Source organism: Lolium perenne, chromosome 6 (assembly GCF_019359855.2).
Source record: "Lolium perenne isolate Kyuss_39 chromosome 6, Kyuss_2.0, whole genome shotgun sequence".
NCBI classification, from domain to species: Eukaryota; Viridiplantae; Streptophyta; class Magnoliopsida; order Poales; family Poaceae; genus Lolium; species Lolium perenne.
Genome location: NC_067249.2, coordinates 171,814,547 through 171,832,815, shown reverse-complemented (window position 1 = coordinate 171,832,815; position 18,269 = coordinate 171,814,547). Strand labels below are relative to the sequence as shown.

Sequence of the window (18,269 nt, the reverse complement as noted above, 5' to 3'; positions counted from 1 at the left end):
GCATTCGTGCGGCTACTACCGGTGGATCGTCGACGCGGTCTACGACACGCGCGGCAAGATGTACCTCAACATCGGCTGGGAGAAATTCGCGCGCCACCACAGCCTCGAAGCCGGCTTCATCCTCGTGTTCTCCTACTTCGGCAACAGGGACATGAGCGTCAAGGTCTTCGACGAGAGGCGCTGCCGCCGGGACTACCTCGGCGGCAGGGACTCCCACGACGACAGCACCGACGAGGAGGACGACTGAGTGTTGTTTCTTCGCAGCGAATACGTGCACGGAGGTTTCTGCCTGTTCGCCTCATCGGTAGAACCAACAAGGGCACCATCCTCCCGCTGGATTTTCCAGTTTAGGTGACTAGGTGTGCCCTCGAGTGTTCTTTCTTAGCAGCGAACACAGGAAACCTCCGATGCACGGCCTAGTTAGGTTTAGTTTATTTGCAATATTTTATATTTGTGTCCACCACAGTTCCAACTATGTATTAGTTTGTGGAAACAACGTACCCAAATATGTATTAGTTTGTGGAAATTGAAATAAAAATGCCAAAAAAAGTATTTTAAATGTTTGCGGGCGGTGTTTGGGGTACGCGGCTGGGGAGCGACGTCCCCCAAACGCGGCACGAACAAAACACGTCCCCCAAACGCTTAATCCGGCGCGGTTTGGGCGACGCTTTGGGGGACGCGGCTGGACATGCTCTAAGGGCATCTCCAACCGCGCGACCCAAACCGCGCCCGCGCGTCCGTTTGGGTCGAGCCGGACAAAAACGCGGCCCAACGCGGGGACGCACCGCAAAAGCGGACGGCCGCGGCGTCCGGAACGACGCAAACCCGGCCCAAATCTGGGCTAGGTTTGCGTGGCCGCGGATGGCACGCGCCGTCCGCTCGCGTCCGCGCGCTGGTCGCCTCGTCTCCCTTGGGCCCACCTGTCGGTGACCAGGGAGACTATTAAATGGGGACTGGAGGGGATCTGGCCCTCCACTCCAGTCCCCACTCCACTCCCCGCAGCGAAACCGCCGCCATGGCCAAGCGACGGTTCGCCAACGACGACGGCGAGCAGGCCGCCGTCGCCCGCGGGCGCTGCGGGCTGCGGTAAGAAACCCAGGCGGCCTCCACATCGGAGAGGCCGCCCGCGGCGGTGCGGCATTGCCGCAACCGCCGCCTCTCCTGCTCGAGCCGAAGCCGAGTCCTCGGAGGAGGACCCGGACCTCCGCGCCGCGCTGATGATCTCGGCGGCGGAGGAGGAGGCGCAATGGTCGCACCTCCATGCGGCCATTCGCACCTCCGAGATGGAGGAGGCGGCCCGGCGGGAGGTCCAGGAGGCGGAGGGCTGGGAGCTCTACGCCCAGGCCCGCCAGGCACTACGGGAGGAGGAGGAGGCGGCGCGGCGGGAGGAGGCCAGGCGCCGCGCCGACGAGGAGCGCCGCCAGAACAGCGGCGGCGGCGGACAGGCGCCGCGCGGAGCAGCGGCGGCGCGCCGGAGGCCGTGCGCCGCGCACAGCGAGAGAGGAGCAGCGCCTCGGGGAGGAGGCGGCGCTCCGTGCGCCGCCGCAGCCTCGGGTGGCTCCGGACCCCCACTCGGCCTGGGAGGAGGCCCCACAACAGCGCGTCGCCGCCCAGGGACGTCGTCCACGACGACGACGTCGCCGACGACGCCCACAGGGGCTAGGCGGCGCACCGGCGGCCACCGCGCCGCCGACCAAACCCTAATAGAGGGTTTTTTATATTAGTTTAAATTTAAAAGCCCATATAGAGGCTTCTTTTGTTAGTTTTATTTGCCCAAAATAGGGCTACGTACAAATTTGCCCAAAATAGGGCATATGTTCAATGAAATTTCGTTTAAATTCGCATTTTGTTTTTGTTTTCGTGGTTCTTCGGTTATGCGATGCGTCCGCGCGTTGGGCGCAGCGCGCGACCCAAACGGACACGCGGACGCGGGGCGCTGTCCGCGTGTCCGGGCGGCGACCCAAACGGCCCAAAACGAACGGTCCAGCGCGTCCGTTTAGGTCGCGGGGTTGGAGATGCCCTAAGTCTTTATACTTTTAAGTTCATCACTATCCGGTGTCCGCGTAAACCGATTCAACATGATGAGTCGATCCGCTGGATACCTTTACACTTTTGGTCAGTCCAAGTACAGAGCGGTCGTGTTTTGGACGCTGGCGTTTGTTATCGCTGGCCGTGAGCGTAGCGGCGCCGCACGTACATGTGGCTGCGTCCACGGGCAGACCACCGGCAGAGGCACCACAGCAGCCTCAGCAAGGACGGGGATGAGTGGGAGTTGTACCTGGAGGGGAGTAAATGGCGCGAGCAGGGCCGACGAGACGACGACGACGACGACGTGAAGGTGAATGGAGTAGCCTTAAATGAGCCGTCTGGCCTACGAGTGCAGCTCGGATTCTGAGCTCGAGTAGAGTAGGAGTACATGTGTGTGGGGGTTCTCGCGTGAAATTCAATGCGGAGCTCAGAGTTCCCTGCGTCGCTGCGACCGGGCTGCATGCTCTGGCGCGCAGCCGCAGGAGGGCATCCCCATGATGGCCTCGCCGGGCAGGTGCTCGGCCCCGTCCCTGAGCCGGCCGGTCCTCGACGTGTACCGCCACTGTCGTCGCTACAGCGCCACGCAATGCCCCTGTAGCGATCGACCTAGGTAAGTAGGTAGTGCAACGTGCCTCCGTCACAGGGGGGCAGATAATGAGATAAGCCAAACGCATGGTATCGTTCCATCATGATTTATGGTACAGGTACATGTACAGGAAGGCTTACATAAGCTACAAGTTTGTGACTGGTAACAGGTCACGTAAGAACTCGACATGATGATTTTCGTCCAGTTTTGGATAAATTAACTAGGCAGTTCTTTCCTTACTTGATACTTTCTCTGTTTTAAAACAAGTGTACCAGATTTATCTACATAACGGAATTTTTTCGGACGTGGGTACTTCTAATCCGATTTTAGGCCTTAAGTTGCATAGTTGTTCGATCTCTGAGTTATAGAAATTTTGGGAGGAGGAGTTTTCCTTCAGTTTAAAACTTTTGGAGAGCTAGAAATACGAATTTTGGGTTTGGCAAGTTATCAGGTTCATGAATATCTAGGTCCATTGCTCCTTAAATTTGCATGTACCTACGCAATAAAAACATGTTTAGATACGTATGAATCTACATAAATCTACCCACTTGTTTTGAATGTATAAGTATACCTTAAAGCAAATCTCTTCCGTACAGTCCTCTCTTTTCTTAACTGAAAAACATTGCCGCCGTTTCAAAACAATAATTTTCAGGTTACAATGGCTCAATCTGCGTAGGACTATCCTGCTATGTGCCAATTTTTCAAAACTTTTGGAGCGTTAGAAATACAAATTTTGAGCCCGGCAGGTTATTAGGTTTATAGGTTTCATTGTGTATTTTCGCTAAACTTACACAACAAAAACGTGTTTAGATACGTACAAATCTACGCACTTATTTTGGAAGGGAGAAGTATACTTTAAGGCTAATCTCTTGCCGCCGTTTCAAAACAATAATTTCCGGGTTACAATGGCGCAACCTGCGTAGTAATCTCCTGCTTATGTGCCGGTATGTGAGGCGATTTGCACAAAAATAACCCAAAAGTGAAAGAAAAGCACAGACTGATCCTCCGGCGAAACTATTTCACTCATCTAACCCTTTTGTGTGGCGCCCCTTCTCATCGGCGCCACACATGCCCATGTGGCGCCCCTTCTGCCGGCGCCACAAACCCATCCGATGTGGCCCGTCGAGGCTGAGCTGGCTAGCCGATCCGACGTGGCAGGCCTTGTGGCGCCGCTCTCGCCGGCGCCACACTTTGAAAGTGTGGCGCCCGTGGCAAGGGCGCCACACGTCCACTTAAGTTTGGCCACGCGCGCCCAGCCAGCCCGACCCTTCTTCTTTCTTTCTCCCTCTGTTTTTCTTCTCTCCTCACAGAGGCGGCCGGCTCTTTCTCTCCCCCCCTCTCCCCCCCCCCCCCCCCCCACCAAATCCCGCATCAAGGAGGAGAGAGCTCAAGCGGAAGCTGCAAAGACGGAGGAGCGCCACCACTTCTTCAATTCGATCGTTCAGTTGGCTCGTGACTTAAGGGAGAAGGAAGAATTGGCTGAAGAATGTAAGAAGAAGAAGGCGAGGGGGGAGGGAGCCTTTGCCACACAGTGATGTCCCTTTGGCTATGTTGTTGTTGTCGAACCTTTATGTTGTGTGAACCTTGATCTTCTCGAACCTTCGTGTCGTTGAACCTTATTGTAATTGAAACCTTGATGTCGTCGAACCTTATTTGTCATTTGAACCATTATGCTGTGTCAATGTGTGGTACATATTCAGTGCAATTTTCTTGTTGTCAAAACTGTTTGAATGTACTAGGATTTTTCATGGTTTTACCACAAGTAAATGTGTGGCACCCTTCCCACTGGCGCCACATATGCTAGTGTGGCGCCTGTGGCATCGGCGCCACACATGCCAACTTATATCAACTATTGGGTCGAAAACATCCAGGGGCTCCGGACGATAAGTCCTTAGCCGTTTTGGCGACCCTCTTTGTGTGGCGCCCGCGGCATCGGCGCCACATATGCTAGTGTGGCGTCCGTGGCATCGGCGCCACACATAGAGCCTCGCCAAAACGGCTAAGTCCCAGACGATTTGTCTTACAGTATGTTTTGGGCAATTACAAATGGATGTGTGGCGCCGATGGGAGAGGCGCCACACAGTGCAGTGTGGCGCCAGTGGGAAGGGCGCCACACATTGACTTGTGTTAAAACCATGAAATATCCTACCATATTCCAACAAAACTGCCATCATGTCAAAAGCTATTTCATACACACATCATATCAACAGCAATTTTGGCGCCACACATCATAGACATAACATCATCATACCTAACATCGTAGCACATAGTTTCATACAATTTAAGATAGAATTCAAACAACACGAAGCAACGAACATAGAGTTCACAACACTCTAAGTTTTAACTATCGGTGTCCGAGCCGGATTCGCCGGTGTGGTAGTGCACGCGGCAGGCTGTGTCGTCGAACACCTTGACGATCATCTCGCCGTCCCCATCGTAGAGGAAGGTGAGCTGGCAGCCGGGCTCGAGCGCGAGGTCACGGGCGAACTTGTCCCACCCCGTGTGCAGGTACATCTTGCCCTGCCCGTCAAACAGGACCTCCACGGGACAGCGGCAGAAGTTGCAGCTAGCCTCCCGTAGCTGCAACTGCGCCGGCTCGACTCCATCGACGAACTCGGCGAACTTGTCCGGCAGCCGCTTGATGCCGAGTGGGTCGTCGTCGATGCGGAGGAGGAACTCGAAGCAGCATTCGTCATGCGAAGACGAGGAGGATGCAGGTGACGGTGAGCGTGGGGCCGTTGCTGCTCCACCGCGGCGGCCCCTTCCCTGGCCCCGGGGGCGCCCAGGGCCGCGGCCTCGACCGCCTCGCCGGCCACCGGGACCTGCCATCCTACATGTTTACATGTTTGAACCATATTATGACCCATTCCACTAACAAATACGAGTTACTCCATCACAAATACTAGGCATATGTAACACATTTGAATGCATTTCGTAGGTAAATATTACACATTTCAACACATACATACATAGGGTTCATACACATACATGTGAAATTTCATATCTAGGTTTCAACAAATCTATGGTTCAAACACATGCATACATGAGGCTACCATCTCCAACACAAACACTACAATATAGAGTGCACAAAAAAAATTCCATGTCTAGGGTTCATGTCCAAATCTAGCAAGATCTATGAAATTAGTGGATGAATGGAGAAGATTCGAAGGGGATTACCTTGAGAAATGGATGGGGAACGATCTCCACTGACAGATCTGGTGATTTGGTGGTGGATTTGGTGGGGGAAGAGGGGGGGAGAGAAAGAGTCGGCCGCCTCTGTGAGGAGAGAAGAAAAACAGAGGGAGAAAGAAAGAAGAAGGGTCGGGCTGGCTGGGCGCGCGCGGCCAAACTTAAGTGGACGTGTGGCGCCCTTGCCACGGGCGCCACACTTTTAAAGTGTGGCGCCGGCGAGAGCGGCGCCACAAGGCCTGCCACGTCGGATCGGCTCACCAGCTCAGCCTCGACGGGTCACGTTGGATGGGTTTGTGGCGCCGGCAGAAGGGGCGCCACATGGGCATGTGTGGCGCCGATGAGAGGGGCGCCACACAAAAGGGTTAGATGGGTTAAATAGTTTCGCCGGAGGGTCAGTCTGTGCTTTTCTTTCACTTTTGAGTTATTTTTGTGCAAATCGCCAATATGTGATGGTCGTACTCCGTACGACTAACTCCCTAGGTCACTAAGGCTCATCACCTGAAACTGAAAGCGATGGCACTTGAAAATCGATATGGGGGGAAGCAGAAAACACTGCTACCATTGCATGTAAGGCGCAGCGGAAGCATACGCTTGCTACACTAAAATATACCGGACTGCATCGGATTCAGGACTGCGTTTGAATATTTCCTAGACAACGTCCTTTGACTTGTCCCATGCTGCCCAAACTCCAGGCTAAAAACTGCCAGGGACAGCCCTTTGCCACTCAGATTACCTGGCCATGCACTCCAAGGAGAGTCTGGCGAGCAGCGGTAAGTTGAATTTATGTAAAACCTCGTGAAGCAAGGGGATCAATGCTCATGATTGCATTTACCCTTCTGTTCTTGGCTGGAAAATGTTGAATTTTCAAAACCATCGACAACATGCAAGACCAACCCCTTGGTTGAACCTGATACAGGAGGGATTGCTCATTTGTAGTACTCCGTACGGCGTACCTACAGTAAAACATTACTACTATTGCACAAATACCTACAGTAAAACATTACTACTATTTCACAAATATCTACAGTAAACATTACTACTATTGCACATACCTACAGTAAAATATTACTACTATTTCACAAATACCTACAGTAAAACATTACTACTATTTGCAAATTGTTTTATTTCATCATAGATGTAACGTAGCACAGGATGAAACAAGAAAATGAGTGTTCACAATGAAAAATGACATCATTTTCCAGAACAGGTATCAGCAGATATGCTCTTTTATTGCACAAATACATTGTCAACCTGGAAAGATAATGCAGAATCTGAGTATCATGACATACAGGCACACTGCCTAGTCATGCATGATGCAATTGCAAGACTGCATATCACAATGCAGTTCACTGCACATTATTGACAAGCCAATATCCAGTTCACAGCCACAATCAGACGGCCCAAGGCTACTGCTATGCATGATGCAAGAGCAGGACTGCATAGCAAAATGCAGCTCACTGCACATTATTGACAGACTAATGTTCCAGTTCACGACCAATAGCTGAAGGCCCTAGGCTCCTAGCAGCCACAAGGCATTGACAGTTCAGAGCTCAAGTTGGACGACCCACTTCCGATTGACAAGTCAAACAACACACGGCCAAGCTGGGACTTGAGTCTTGAGGTACCCACTTGCGTGCACCAACAACGCAGACACACAACCAGTAAGTAGCAGGGTTAAAATGTCCTGTCAGAGATAGCTAATGACACCACCGAGGAAAGACGGGAACTATGATTGAAAGAACTAAAAGGCCACGGCTAGCCCAGGAACAGGCGCCTAGCAATGTACAACCGCTGTGCGCCTGAGAGTAACAGGGCGTTTGCCCCTTGTTAACCACACTAATGTTAGCATAACGAGGTCCATCAGAATTTGCCAAGCTGGATGTCTTGTCTCACACATGATCCACAATAATGTTCCCATACACCACAGGTGGCCCACATTAAAACCTGCACACATGATAGATAGGTAAACATAAGCTGAAACAAGAGGTAAACCGTAAACGTAAGAACGGAGAACATAATCGTGGATTAAAATCGTGCCTATGTACTGTTAGAAACTAGCAACATGCAAAATACAATCATTACCCAAAATCTAACAGCTGGTTCGACCTGGTAATTCTCTATAATAAACACCAAAAAACAAATTAGCAAGTAAGAAAGGGGTGTCAAGGCCATCAGGACTTAAAAAGGGAATTAGCACTTAGTAAGCTCTTTGTTTTAAAATAGTTGATTTAGATTTGTCTATATTTGTATACATACTAAAATACGTCTACAAATATGCAAATCTTGATAAATCCATATCAATCATTTTAAAACGGATAAGTAGGAGTAGTTAAATTTAATCCATCAAATATGCATTCAGATGTGATATGGGAGGCAGATTTGATCATAAATCCGCACGGTCTTTGACGTAGCTAACAGGGTCCATGTGAGTGCAAAGCTTGGTTGAAACATCCTCCACATAGGCAATACAGGTGGCGCCCATGTGACAAGAACTAATCAGACTCAGTCCAATATTGCCATGCAACTGCCACGCCGGTTGCATGTGCCATCCAGCGGCTGGGGTCTATGTTTCCAATAGCAACGCAGTAACATAGACAATGGCAGGTCACTAGGGCCAAAAGGTGAAACATCCATGTGCCGTTTTATGATAAAAATTTGGATTACATACACTTCTGTTACAAGAAATACTTCAATGTGTAATATTACAATGTTTTTTCCGTTCTACAAGTATTTTGTGAAGTGTTATGTTACATTAAATAGTTCACAAGATAAAAAGAAAATGGAGTAAGCTGTTTCAATTTCACAGCCGTACTAATATGTCAGGTTTCAAGTGGGGCGGGATATCCCGCCAGGCCGCTGGGCCGCCCCGCAAAAGAAGCCTGCGCGGCGCCGCTAAACAGCCCGCAGAGCTACTCGCGGGATAAAGCGGTCGCGCCGCGTGAGCCGCTAAACAACCGCAAAAAACGCTAAGTCCCGCCTCGTTGACCTTCAGCGATGCCGTCGCACCATCCTCCTGCGGCGTGATTCGCCGCCGCCGCCCCCTCCATCGATGCCCCGACCACCTCTTCCCATCGACCTCCCTCCGTAATCCCCCTCTCGCAATTCCTGATGGAGAGGTCGACGGCGGCGCTGCCGCCATCTCCACATCGGGACCTACATCTGCTCGCTGCCGCAATTTCCACATCGGCGCCGCCGCTTGCAGTTCCTCCATCCACATCGGCGCCCCGTCTCACAGTTCCTCCATCCACATGGCCGCTCGCAGTTCCTGGTGGAGTGGCCGACGGCGGCACCGCCGCCATCTCCACATCAGGGCCTACAAAGGATCTCTGCCATCGAGACCTACAAAGGACCTCCAAAAACGAAGGATCTCTTCAAGGTATGTGACCCAAAGATCTCAAAGGATCAGCTGCTAGAATCATGTACTCCGTATGCCATTCCGTTCTGAGATATATCATTTACAATCTTGGTTCCCTGATTGGATTGTGAACCTGGAAATTATAATGTGACCTCCACTAAACCAGCCCTGATTCGGAGCTTACATGTTGTGTTTGTCGTGAAGACCGGATATCAGATGATCGGCACATGATCGGTGTCCCATCTGGATTTCATATCAGTCGACTTTGACATGGTCTTTGTTCTGTTTTCTCTGTTGCCTTCTTGTTTAGGTTGTAGGAACGTATGTACGATGTAAATCTACACTCTCACGGCATAGAATTATTTCTGGTTGTTATAATATATATACTCCTAGTTTTGAAGCTCATTGCATCAAACTACCAGAACAAACAAACCAATATTACTAGTAGACCGAGGCTGCACACTCATCAGTCATCACTCATTGTGAGCAGTGCATTCTATTTTGGGCTGTTGGGAATGCGAAGTTGCCGCTCAGGAATTTGTTTCTTGGTTCCACTCCACGTGCTCTACAGGCGGTAGGCAGTCAATTAAACGCCAGTCAATTAAGCTTTATGCCTAGGGTATCCATGTCTGAACATTTTGGTGTCTGTTATTCTCAGTATAAAAATGTTAATGCTGTTCCGAGAAACGTTACTGGGGGCTTACAACTTGGTTGTAGTCCTCGTCTAGTATGGTGTCCAGAAATTGCTTCTTCTTTCATTAATTGGAAATGGAGCCACTTAACTGTTTTTTAGCCATGTTTCTTATCAAGTTTGATAAGCGTTCTTATCAAGTTTTTCTTACTGGTACCGTTCATGTGATCCGTGATGTACCGGGCGTTTACTGAGATTTTTTTATAAGGCTTACCCCTAATTTTCTGAAGATGATGTTGCAGTATTCGCGGTCTTACATAGTATGCTGTCTTACTAGTGTTTAATTTAATCCTGCTGTTTTATGAGGCAAGTTGCATTGGCTTAATATCAAAAGATCGGTGCCATTTATCTCTTCAAAATGAACTCTGTTTTGAAGCTCCATCGTCTTTACACATTTCTTTGGATCGAGTTATCTTTACACATTTCTTTGCTGTTTAGACTGTAAATGACATATTGGGGAATTTATGGAGATGGATGGTGTAGAGGATGGTGCGAGAAATTTCCAGACTTTCTTGTTTTCTTTGCCATTTAGACTGTAAATGATGTCAACAGTTAATACAGTTGAGATATTCCAGGATATTCCTTGTCTTGTCTGAACTTCTACTAATATACTCATCGTTGGCCCCTCAAACGTGATTTCTGCAATTCAGGTATTCTACTTATGGAGTGAGGTCTTGTTACAGCTTTTCTGCTCCTCTGTGCTGGCGGCCAGAGCCGGTGGTAGGGAGACCGGCTGCAGTGCAAGAGCCAGCGGCAGGGAGATGGTGGCGCTCGCGTCCATAGCTGGAAGCAAGATGGCGGTGCGCGCTTGCGGCCTGGAGCTTGAGGCCGGTGGTAGGTACATGGTCGTGCGGCCAGGAGCTGCCATCGATTGGGACCGGACTGCTGCGATTTTGAGATACCGAGGGAGACGAGGAGAAAGCGCAGCTCCGTCGATGGAGCTGCGGACGGCGAGGGACGGCGCATATGCCGGCGGGGGTGGTGGACGGTGGAACGGCCAGGATGGCGACAGGCGTGTTCTTTGATTTCAGAATTATCGATTGCTGATATTTTTGATTTCAGAATTAGGAACCTGATTGGTGAAAAATTGTAATTGTAAGAGTGTAATGATATTTGTACAGAGCGTCCGACTTGAGTACTCCCGATCAGCTCATCTAGCTGCTCTAAGCACACGGTCACGCAGTGACTTCCGAGTTATGATCGATCGCTAGCCAGTAGCTAGCTAGCTGCTCTAACCAGTTCTCTGTCTCGCACTGTGTCATGCGGGATGATGCAGGATGGTGCGGTTTGCCGCTGTATCCCGCGCCAGCTCTAGCGGTATGAAGCGGCATTCCGCGAGCCTCCGCAGGGCATGCGCTGTGTCGCGTCGCGCTCTGGCGGCCAGCCGCATCCCGCCCCGCTTGCAACCTGACTAATATGTAACCATACGTGATATCTCACAAAAGGCCCAAGGCGACCTACTTGTGATGTACTAAATTTGTCAGAAGCAAAAACCTACAGAGGAACAAAAATTGTGCAGACAACCTACAGCGGAACAAAAATTGTAAAGATCTGCAATCAGTTCTTACAGTAAACCAAGCCCATGGATGTCACGCCACCCCCACGTGACAAACATCCAATGGATGGGGTCTATGTTTACAGAAGTAGCATAGACAATGGTGGGTCAGGTAGGGCCAGAGTGAAACAGGAATGTGTGTTTTATGAGAACAATCTGCCTTACATGCACTTCTGTTACAACAAAAAAAACTTCAATGTGTAGGTTTACAATATTTTTCTGTTATATAGTAGTTTGTGGAGTGTTCTTTTCCGTAAAAGAATTGACTGAGATAAAAGAAAACTGCCTACTCTGTATTAAATTCGCAGCTCTACTAATATGTAAACCTAGGTGATCCATTTGCGATGGACCAAATTTGTCAAAAGTAACAACCTGCAAAAAAGCACAAAAACTTGCGCAGATATGCAGGCAGTTCTCACAGTTAAACCAGCCCATGGATGTCACACCACCCCCACAAGACAATGGAACAGTACAAACTTCAGGTGAGAGTCAAAAAACTTGATTACCTGCTAGGTGATGAGATGGTATGTACAAGAGTTGTCTTCTTATTACTCTCAGAGAAAGTGAATACATGTGAAGAAAGTATCCTATCATTGGCAATATATGGCCTGGTCTATCTGAGGGGGAATTGGCTTTATCTCAGTCCCAAGCTCCTGCTCAATCCTATACCTGTTCGCAGAAACAAAATTCTGTCAAGAGAGAAACTACGAAATTAAAGACCTCATGAAATTTGCGGTAGGAAGATGGTCATACAAGTTAAACCGGTCCTCGTAGGTGATCAAATTCACAGCCAAACCAAGGTGACCAAATCTTCCAGATCTACCGACCTGTAAGGCCAAAAAAGGTCAAGCGAATAATTAAAAATCACAGTGGGAGATATACTACCAACAAAAGGTAAACAAAATAACATCAAGGATAACCATTTACAAGATATAAGATTTCTATTTCGCTGTGCCGATAACAAAAGGCATTAAAATTGTGGACCAAACAGAATATTATACAGAGGGCAACATAAAAACAACAATTTGATTGTCACAGTGCGAGAATTAAGTAAAAGATTATTTCAATGCCATACCCTGTGGAGATATGTTTCAGAGCTCTTGGGGAAATCAAAATTGATAACAACATTAACAGCTTGAATATCTATCCCCCTTGTGAAAAGATCTGAAAAAGATATGACCACAAACATAAGAAACTAGAAAAAATGATATGCCACACAGCCCGGACTTCTTTCAGCACCAAGTAAACAATTTTACTAGTCGCGGCCCCACATGCTAAAAAATCAGCAGCAACAGAATTGTTTACTTAATAAATTCACCAATGAATTGATTCTGCTCATAACAAGCAGTTAATGAAATTCCAAAAGTAACCACGGTAAAATGGACAGGCATGAAAGGACACTATTAGGTTTTCTCTTCCATTATCTCTTTATCTGCCAGAACTAATTTGTAACTATCATCATTTTAGTTAGCCATTCGAAATTTGACAAGCATGTCTTGATGGATTGAACTCACTATCCAAAGTTGTATCAACAAAGTAAACAGATGGTTATTGAAGACAAAACATATAGAAATGATTGGCCCAAATAAGAATTCCATGTCAACTGTTGAAACAGTATATTTGCCTTTTCATCAAAATAAAGTTCGTAATAACAGGTATGAAGACATAAGCTAAATTGAGTGGTCCAAATATTTTACTTGTAGTGCGAGAACACAAACAGAAAGGGAAAAGATGAACTATCACAAGTTTCTTATCTCTAAATAAAATATTTACTTGTTCAATGTCCTTCAGAAAGAACATGGGGAATACAGAAGAGACTTACCTGTACATACAAGGTTCCTGCATGCCCCATTACGGAAGTCATGGAAAACTCTGTTACGGTGGTCCTGCAGCATTTTTGCATGGATGTAGAAGCAAGAGTAACCAAGCTCCGTTATCTTTTTGGCTAATAACTCAACACGATTCACAGAGTTGCAGAATATTATTGACTGATTTATTTGAAGCTGTATGGATATAAACATAAAACGGATTAGTTATATGTTATGCAGGAGATCAAAATGCCTAACTAAATTAAGAAACAAAGTCAAACCTTGGAGAATAGGGTGTTAAGACAATGAACTTTCTGTCTTTCTTCTACAAAAGCATAAAACTGTGTAATTCCCTTCAGTGTAAGTTCATCCATGAGGTTAATGACATAAGGTTTAGGCAGATATTTGTCCTTGAACTCCTTGACAGTCACAGGGAATGTTGCTGAAAACATTAAAATCTGTCGACTTGCAGGAAGGTAACGGATTAACTGCTCTATGGAAGGTTGAAATTCAGGAGAGAGAAGCTTGTCGGCCTGCACGAAAAGGCAATAACTCTCATAAGGAAATCACAAAGATATATATGTAGATGTATTTATTTACTGACAGCCCCAAGACTGCAGAACCAAAATAGTGCAATATCAAGCAAACTCAGTTCAGCATAAATTAGACGAAAATATAGCAGACATTTCATTGTAGTATTCTAAATAAAAGATGAAGCCTAGGGCACCACGTTATCTCTCATTTCCAGCTACTATTTGTCCTTATGAAGCATTACTCGTTTCTTTTACAGACTAAGGCTTCCAGCTACTATTTGGCCTAAGAACCGTATCTCGTTTTCTCCACTGGGTAATTATTGCTTCCAAATATACATATTCTCTAATGATCTTTCTAACATTCTCATAGTTATTTGCAACTGGGCTAAAGAGTAATGAACTTAATATTTACAATTTGATTCGAAAAATGCTATTTCTTCGACAGGGACCAGAAAGAGCAGCTTGATACAACAGTTGAGGGAGGAAGCGTGTCTGTTTTCTTTAGCGGCAAACAGAATAACAATTTAACTAGTAACTGCTAGAACAGGGGGTCACTGGATCAGGCAATTGGCAACCCATGAAGTATTCTGGCACTCATTTGAGAAAGTAAAATTGCTAGGAATACATATATGAGTGCACAGTTTTTATTAGAGATACCTATACACGAGCTTTTTTTCGGACAAGTGGTTTGGTTATGAATGAGAACATACAACTGCACGATCAAATAGTTAAAAACTGTCCATCTAAAATTATTTTCGTAAGGTACTTCTAGAATGACAATTGAATGCATGGTGTAGATGCAAGGAATATTTCGTTTGCTGATGAACTCTAGGTTTGCAACTACAGTATTGGCGGGGATAATTTCTTAGCTCCATATAATTCAAGCCATGTTTGGTTTGTGTACTAGTGAAATCCAAAATTCCTTATGTGTAAATCCTTATGTTATATCAAAATAGTAACCACAGTTTGGCAAGCCTAAGCGCATCTTTGCACGCTTTTCTGATGCGTGTACCTTGTAATTGGCAAAAAAAATGAGTATTGCCACAGGTGTGGCCACAAATAAAGCAGTTAAGCAGGTGTTTAACTCTGTCAAAAATGCCTAACTCGCGGCATAGCAAAGCATGGCAATGTTTTGTTGTGTGCTAGTTGCCAGGAGTAGCCACAAAAACTGTGGCTTGGTAACCTTTTTGGCAAACACATACAACTACAAGTGAGCAGATACTGACTATGGACTAAGATAATAAAATCCACATAACACAACTAACCCAGCCATTTACAAAGCAATACAAGCAACGTGACTGTATTTAGACAAGCTTACTATGAATTACCTCATCCATAACAAGCATTGAACAGTCCTTTAAAATGCAAACACCTTTCTTCGTAAGATCCAAAATACGCCCAGGCGTTCCAACAAGTAAATGGACAGGTTGATGTAGACGAACAATATCATCCCTCAGGCTAGTTCCACCAGTGGTGACCATAACTTGGATCTTCAGGTGCTTGCCAAGCTCTTTACAAACTTGTGATGTCTGTAGAGCCAATTCCCGTGTGGGAACAACTATAACAACTGCATATCACAAGAGGCAGCATTGCATTATTAAAACCTTATAGTACAATAAAGCCGACAGGTGTGCACATGCAAACACACAAAGAAAACTCCAAAGTTGAGAAAAACAAGCATACATGTCAAAACATCTAAAGCTCTTACTTACCATCAAGCAAGTGGTAACAATTTGACCTGTAAACAGTATCTATCAGATTAAATGAGGGTGTAGCACAAACCTTGAATAGCGTTTTTGTCTTGATCAATCTTTTCAAGTGCAGGAATACAGAATGCAGCAGTCTTGCCAGTTCCATTTTTTGCTCTAGCAAGAATATCACTTCCAGTTAATGCAATAGGAATGCTTTCTTCTTGGATAGGAGAGGGTTTTTCAAATCCTTTCTCATATATTCCCATCAAGAGTTCACGCTTGAGAAAATAGTCTTCAAACTCATTTCCTTTGGTGGCAGTAACATCCTATGTGTAGAAAAAAAATAGATAATTAAGAGCACGCCAACATGCAAAGCAAGGAAGCAACATACTAATGCATTAGCTCACCATAACATCAAATAGCAATAACACAAGAGGAATAAAATAATCTAAATGATGAAATGTAATCTCTACTACAGATGCAAACTCAAGACATGCTTAGTTTTAACAAATGTACTCACAGCACAAGTAAGCTCTGAAACATGTACAGAACCATTTAACCTCCTGGATAGCTGATGCATTGCACCGTCCCACCAAAGTGTGGGCAACATTTATAATCTAAAGAAATGAACTACAGCTGCTATGTAAGAAATTCACTACAGCCCACCCGAAAAGTGACTAGGTGCCAGATGGAGTAGGGCGCAAGCTACAGGATCCAATCAGGATTGGTACATGTTGGATCAAATTCAGCATTAGTGTTAAGTTTGGAATGCTGCAAGAACCTTTGGTGAAGTCTTCACAGTTCACACTAGTCCTGTTGGAGTCTCATGTGTAAGCCATCTCTAAGAGGCAGACACGTCTGATTTAACCAAGCTATCAATAAACAAGTCTTAGCCACTACCCGCAAAAGAAAGTCTTAGCCATGATCCATCTTCTGCCTCTGGTGCCTCCATTACAAAGCACCAGTAAGCCGGCAGCACAGCACCTGCTGGCTGAGGGTTCAACAGTGGAAATTGAAAATCCATAATCTAAATTACTAGGGTTCATATGCGAGTATTATCATTACAACAATTTCTTACTTATCTCTGTTGCAAATGCAAATAACTAGCATCGACTACCAATTAATGACATACTGACTTGCAAGTTCTAGTGTGGAGATATCTCATGGATTTCAGAAACCATTGTTCAAACCTAGGTTCTCCACAAATCAAATCAAAGAACCAAGGCATCAAAAGATAACAAATGATGATAAAATGAAGGAAGTCATGAGTAGAATTTGTACCACAACAACAAAAACTAGTGGCAAAGCAGATATGGCAACCAACACAATTCTACGTTCAGGGACTCCTGGTATGGAAAGTACCCACAATCAAGTAAAGAATGGCAAGAATTACCTCCGTCCTGAATCGTGTATCTGCGGGTGGAAGCTTCAGTTGGGCCTTCCAATCTTGCGAACTGCACAAAACAAGCATAATTGCTGAGTAGCCATCTCCAGTTCTAGTTTCTCCACTGACGTGGCTATTCATCATAGCCACGTCTAACTTAATGACGGATTACGAGTGCAATGGTTGTGAAACTACTCGTGCTACAGCCCAGTTATTACAAACATAGAACGCAGAAAACTGATGTGGGCTCGTCAGATCAGAAAAAGAAGTGGCACCCAAACGTGTTTGGCTGGCTTTCACAAGCTACATTGGTGGTCCGCCTAAGCTATGTGCTGAGGCAACAGATACCAAAACCTGCAAATCGCCGTCCAAACTACTAGGCCTCCGATCTACTTACCTGGAATCGTTGCCGACCGCCGCCGGGGATGGCGCCACAGCCTTGGGCCCGCTGGTCCCGGGCGCGCCCGCTTCGCTCGCGGCGATCTGGTTTCGCCGCATCCACTGCTGCTGCTGCTGCTGCTGTTGGTGGTGGTTGTGGTGGGGATTTTGGTGTTGCTGCTGCGGCTGGCGCTGCACGTACTGCTGCTGGTGCGCCGCCGGCGTCTGCTGCTGCTGGTGGTGGTTCTGCTGCGAGGGCGGCGGGCCACGAGCGTAGTAGTGAGGGTTTCCGCCGCGGCCATTGCCTGTTCCGGGAGGGTACCTGGCGCGCGGATCCATGGGTGCGAGGAGGCCTCAGATCTTGTCGGGAGTTGACGAGGGAACGGGCGGATCGAACAGCGCCGAGGAGATCGGCGACGGGGAGAGGATTCGGGTGGTGGAATCTAGGTTTCCGGCGCCGGATCAGGCGCAGGTATTCGTGGGTGTTCGTCGCTGGGAAGGAGACGACGGCAGAAAGCTAGGGCAGCGGCGAATTGGAATTGGTGGGGGAGAAAATTACGAGAATAGCCCTGGTAGTTTTTTTATAGGTACGGGAGCGAGTGCATTGCTTCTGCCTGTTTTCACACTTTCACGTGTACCAATTTTTTTTCTAATTCTGATTTATGAGAAGAAATGTAAATATCGCTATCTCTTTATATACTACTAATATACTACTAGATGATTCCCCGTGCGTTGTTACGGGTTCTAATGAATCAATTCTAATTATATAAAAATAAAAAAATTAAATCAGTACATTTCAACAAAGGGAGTGTGCAGTTTTAGCAAATGCGTCAATCGAACTTGTAAATAAAAATATAGAGGAAAAAGTGAGTGCTCTTCTATGAAAGAACACCACGTTTTCTTCATTGGCAGCCCTTCGTGCAAATTTAGTTTGAAATCGGGAAGTGTATCAGACACATGTATGTTAGCCATGTTTTAGTCTTTGCTTGCAACAGGGCACATACCACCTCTGCATGACATCCTACGTTCTTCGGAACTGGAGGGGCGCATATGCCATACATGAGTTGT

The 18,269-nt window shown here is 46.8% G+C and overlaps 2 protein-coding genes across 2 annotated transcripts; both read right to left on the bottom strand.

Annotated features, from left to right (window-relative positions):
• Positions 1–4,844: 4,844 nt before the first annotated feature.
• LOC139832558 (uncharacterized) lies at positions 4,845–9,105 on the bottom strand. The gene is made up of 5 exons (XM_071822343.1): positions 8,793–9,105; positions 7,096–7,155; positions 6,417–6,539; positions 5,792–5,890; positions 4,845–5,436 (listed from the first exon to the last, which is right to left on the bottom strand). The coding sequence occupies exons 1-5, from the start codon at positions 9,103–9,105 to the stop codon at positions 4,955–4,957; spliced, it is 1,077 nt and encodes a 358-aa protein (XP_071678444.1). The 3' UTR covers positions 4,845–4,954.
• On the bottom strand, positions 6,910–17,766 carry LOC127306935 (DEAD-box ATP-dependent RNA helicase 8). The gene is made up of 10 exons (XM_051337635.2): positions 17,221–17,766; positions 16,833–16,893; positions 15,531–15,765; positions 15,077–15,315; positions 13,497–13,748; positions 13,230–13,410; positions 12,483–12,571; positions 12,161–12,234; positions 11,914–12,076; positions 6,910–7,750 (listed from the first exon to the last, which is right to left on the bottom strand). Exons 1-9 carry the CDS (start codon positions 17,538–17,540, stop codon positions 11,998–12,000), a joined length of 1,530 nt encoding a protein of 509 aa, XP_051193595.1. The 5' UTR covers positions 17,541–17,766; the 3' UTR covers positions 6,910–7,750; positions 11,914–11,997.
• Positions 17,767–18,269: the final 503 nt, after the last annotated feature.

What these genes read in the sequence shown, in the direction of transcription:
- LOC139832558 (XM_071822343.1), bottom strand. Translation starts at nt 9,105, where the DNA reads ATGGCGGCGGTGCCGCCGTCGGCCACTCCACCAGGAACTGCGAGCGGC. An exon ending in GTGCGACGGCATCGCTGAAG is followed by an intron (nt 7,156 to 8,792) that starts GTCAACGAGGCG and finishes AATAATGTGCAG; the next exon opens with TGAACTGCATTGTGATATGC. An exon ending in TTCCCCATCCATTTCTCAAG is followed by an intron (nt 5,437 to 5,791) that starts GTAATCCCCTTC and finishes GTAGGATGGCAG; the next exon opens with GTCCCGGTGGCCGGCGAGGC.
- LOC127306935 (XM_051337635.2), bottom strand. Translation starts at nt 17,540, where the DNA reads ATGGATCCGCGCGCCAGGTACCCTCCCGGAACAGGCAATGGCCGCGGC. An exon ending in GCGGTCGGCAACGATTCCAG is followed by an intron (nt 16,894 to 17,220) that starts GTAAGTAGATCG and finishes TGTTTTGTGCAG; the next exon opens with TTCGCAAGATTGGAAGGCCC. An exon ending in ATACACGATTCAGGACGGAG is followed by an intron (nt 15,766 to 16,832) that starts GTAATTCTTGCC and finishes TTCTACACATAG; the next exon opens with GATGTTACTGCCACCAAAGG.